At 52.0% G+C, this 3,907-nt stretch overlaps 1 protein-coding gene across 1 annotated transcript; it reads right to left on the bottom strand.

Annotated features, from left to right (window-relative positions):
• Positions 1–307: 307 nt before the first annotated feature.
• On the bottom strand, positions 308–3,682 carry LOC108554836 (uncharacterized). Its single transcript, XM_017910236.1, has one exon. It carries the CDS (start codon positions 3,680–3,682, stop codon positions 308–310), a length of 3,375 nt encoding a protein of 1,124 aa, XP_017765725.1.
• Positions 3,683–3,907: the final 225 nt, after the last annotated feature.

Here is a 3,907-nt window from a genome sequence, read left to right as displayed (position 1 = left end):
AGAAAAAGGAACGAAAAGTCATCGAGCAAGCAATACGGACAAATACACGGACACGAAGGGCATTTTCCGGAACGTACTTCTTAGATCCTTGTTCGCTGCGCGAGAAAACGTGCGATGAGAATTGCGACGCGAATCTAAACAACGGATGAATGGAACCCTCGACGAGTCACGTATATGAAAAATATATATAAACTTTCCCTAACTATTCCCTTACACTTTACATAGGAACTAATAACACGTGCTCAAATCGCAGACGTAGAGACGAGTGGTAGAATCCAAGGGGATGATCGCGAAGAAGGAAGAAGTTTCAAGCGGGACTGAGGGTGAAGGACGCGGTGAGCGCGTTGTTGATTCGCGATTTCACCGGCAGATAGACCAAAGCCGGGGCGAATCGCTTTTCCGAGCTGGACTCCTCGCCGACTTGCAGCGTGTCCTGTTCCTCGATGAGGAAAGGCTGCATGATGGTCTTGTCGGGGTTCGAGTTCATATCCTGTGGCATCGCGTAGCAAGCTGGCACCTTGTGCCTGTTGGCAACGTCCTTCAAAGTTCTGCTAAGCTCGGCGAGCACGCTGTCGGTAGGATCCCCGATCGTTTTGTGGTCCTTTCTCACGTGCTTCTTAATCCTATTCAAATTGGTCGTCGCATAACCGCACTGTGCGCACTTATATACACCCTGAGGAGTAACTTGGACCGCCGTGTCGTCCTGCCGTTTGCTTCTCATCGGATCGGGGATATTTTGATTGGCGGTGACTTGGGGGCTGTTCCCTGTACGATCCTCCTTCGCTTCTAGATCGAATTTCTCTTTGACGTCGCTCAATTTCTCCGCGTCCAGGCCCAAACTGTTAAGCACGGGGGGTTGAAAATGAGGCAGCAACGTTGGAAACTGATGCGACGCGAGTAGATGTTGATGCAGCATCTCCGGTTGATGAAAGCCTTGCGAGCAGATCGGACATTGAAGCGACTTCTCCCCTTCCACGTTGTCTCGGGAACTCACGTGAGATCTCTCGTGAAGGAAGAGGAACGGGAGCACGGTGGTGGTGAAATTGCAATAGGAACAACGATAGCTCTTCAGCTGTTGATCTTCCGAAGACGAGCCCAATAAGTTGGATAGAACTTGGTTACCCAAGCCAGAGTAATCGGTGGTCTTGAGTTGCTGCGAGATTTCGAATCCGTTCGGTATCTTCAAATTCGAGCTTTGCTGCGTGTTCTTCGACGTCATGTTCACCGCTCTGTTTCCCGACTTGGGCGTCGTTTGATACTGTTGCTCCATTTCGCGCCATTTATCGATGCCCGTTTTCCCATGGTCACCCATCAGGTGAGCCTTCAGCCACTTTATACTGCGGAACCTTCTGCTGCAGATCGGGCAGACCTCCGTAAAGTGGGTGAAATATCTGTGACTCAGGTCGCCGAGTTGTTCCGGTTTTAATGCCGTGTCATCCGCGTTCGTTGCCTCGTGACTCTCTTGCTTCACCGAACTGGACGCGTTTTCGTCCACTATGCCGTGCGTGTTATGCTTGTGAACGCGTAAAAAGTATTTGCTGCAGAGTTCTTTGTTGCAAATGTTGCATATCACGCCCCCGATCTGAGCCCCGTTCTCGATCTCGATACCGTGCATCCTTTGCATGTGCGTCTTCATGAAGTACTTATTGCACAATTCCTTGTTGCATATCTCGCAATAGCTGGACGTGGGGGTCATCGATGTGACTTTTCTCTCGGTCGGGGTCTGGCTCGCCGAATTCGAATTGGTGGTGGTGGCCGTGGTGGTAGGAGTGTGCGGGATGGTGCTCGAAATCGTTGGCTGGTGTTCCTCGGTGATGTGTTTTCTGAGAGCATCTTGACTGACGTAGTCTTTGCCGCACAGGGTGCAGAACGCGGTGGTCGCGATCAAGGGTGACTTTTCTTGCGGCGAGGACGCGGAATCTTCGCTGATGCCACCGTGTTCCGTTATCATATGAATATGCAAAGCAGCTCTGGTCTCGCATTCTTTTCCGCACACGTTGCACGATAGCCCCTTGGCAGACTTGAGTCCGTTCAGTTGCAACAGCATGGTCTGCAACTTTTGAAGATTCTTCGAGATCGAATCGTTTCGTTGATCCGTCGGTTCCAGCTCGCACTCCTGCCTGGGCGACTGCTGCTCCTCGCTGTCGTGCATCTTCCGGCAGTGTGCCTGATACAGGCCAATCGTTTGGAAACGTATGCCACACTGTTTACACTCGTAATCGTCGCCGATTCGTTCGTTCGACTCCGTGCTACCAGGATTCTCCGTCACGATCAGATTTAACGGACTGGTCTGCACTTGATGCCAGCTAGGCGTTGATCCTGGATTACTGGGCGACCTTTCGTTGTCCTGGACGATGATACCGTGCCTCTTCATTTTATGCGTTCGCAGGAAGTACTTATTACAGTACTCTTTACAGCATATCTCGCAAAACGCGTCCGGATTTATGACCCCTAAACGACGAAGGCGATCAGCGTTAAAACCCGAATCTCGTGCCTGCTGAATCGATTGAGGCGATAGGTGTCTGGGTGCTGGCACGAACGTTGCATCCTCCTGCTCAATCCCGTACTCTTGCTTGAACAGCGTGTCGATACCGCCAAGACTGTCTCTCGAGGTGTCCCTGTCATCTTCGTGCTGCGACAAGTTGATCTGTTGCTCCTGCGATTGATCCGGTAGCTCGGTGTGCATCTTTTGCCTGTGCTTGCGCATCGACTCCTCGTTCTTGAAACGTTTCTGGCAGAGATCGCACGGCACGGTCGGTGTCGGTGGAGTCACGGGCAGCTCCAGCTTCACCATGCCGGTAGGGAAGTTGCCGGGGAACAGAGGTCCTGGAATACTATTGTCCACGGTGCTAGGTCCCGGCGAATCGACGTAGATACCGTGCTTGTTCGCCTTGTGCGTCTTGAGGAAATACTTGTTGCAGAACTCTTTATTGCACAGATCACAGTACGCGTCCGGATTAAAGATCCTGACCGGCGTTGGTCCTAAGGAGGGTCTCGCGATGGGATTGGAATCAGTTAGAGGGAACGCGGGCATGGGTAGATACTGCGCCAAGGCGCCAGGAAAGCCAGAGAGGATTTGCAAGTGATTGGGCAACGTTGGCAGCTGACTCGCTGGCCCGGGCCAGGATTCCTCGTTCTGCGTCTGCATTTGCGCGTGCGATTGCACGTGTTGCCCTGTGGCCAGCCAGTTTATCGCGAAGTTCTTTACGCTAAGCAAATTAACGGGGTTCTCAGATTGGTCCAGTTGCTGAGACGGTTCTTGTTTGATCGCGGCATTCGGAGACCTACTTTGACTTTGTTGCGACATCTGATTCGCGGAACCGTGCTCATTGTCGAGGTGAACGTTCAACGTTTCCTTGCTATCGAAAAACTGACTACAGTATTGGCAACGGAATTCGTTATTCAGGTTTTCGTCTCTTATCGACGATTGACTCGGTATGGGTGATTGCGACGACAGCTTACCTTCGCTGTCCTCGTCCTCGTCCTCGTCCTCGTTCGATTCCTCGTGCACACCGGGCATCAACGTGGAAGAGAATCTCACGGGCGTCGTTTGTTTTCGCCTCTTCTTCGGCCCCGTTGAATCCATATCGAAACGAAGACGTTTCCTGGCGTCGCGTTCTCCGCAGCTCGATCCGTCGCTGTCCAATTCCGTCAACTCCGATATCGTCGTCTCGTGTGCCATCGTCGAGGACATCTTGCTTGGACGTGACAGGCCCGATCTCGTACCACCTTATCGATTACTCGTCGCTCTGTCCAACAAAAATCGCACCCCCGCTCTTATTATTGTTATTTGTATCCACGTAATTTTCGCGGTATCATCGAATCGTCACGGTGAGAATTTTTTGCAATTCGTTTGGCAGCACGGCCAGCCGGGAAACGCGAAACCTGACGACATCCTACGTTTGCT

Source organism: Eufriesea mexicana, unplaced genomic scaffold, assembly GCF_001483705.2.
Source record: "Eufriesea mexicana isolate 0111107269 unplaced genomic scaffold, ASM148370v2 scaffold77, whole genome shotgun sequence".
In the NCBI taxonomy this organism is placed as follows: domain Eukaryota; kingdom Metazoa; phylum Arthropoda; class Insecta; order Hymenoptera; family Apidae; genus Eufriesea; species Eufriesea mexicana.
The sequence above is the reverse complement of the archived record's forward strand: the minus strand, read 5'-3'. Positions and strand labels throughout refer to the sequence as shown.

Bases quoted from the DNA above. Each gene is read 5' to 3' on its own strand.
- LOC108554836 (XM_017910236.1), bottom strand. From the start codon at position 3,682: ATGGCACACGAGACGACGATATCGGAGTTGACGGAATTGGACAGCGAC.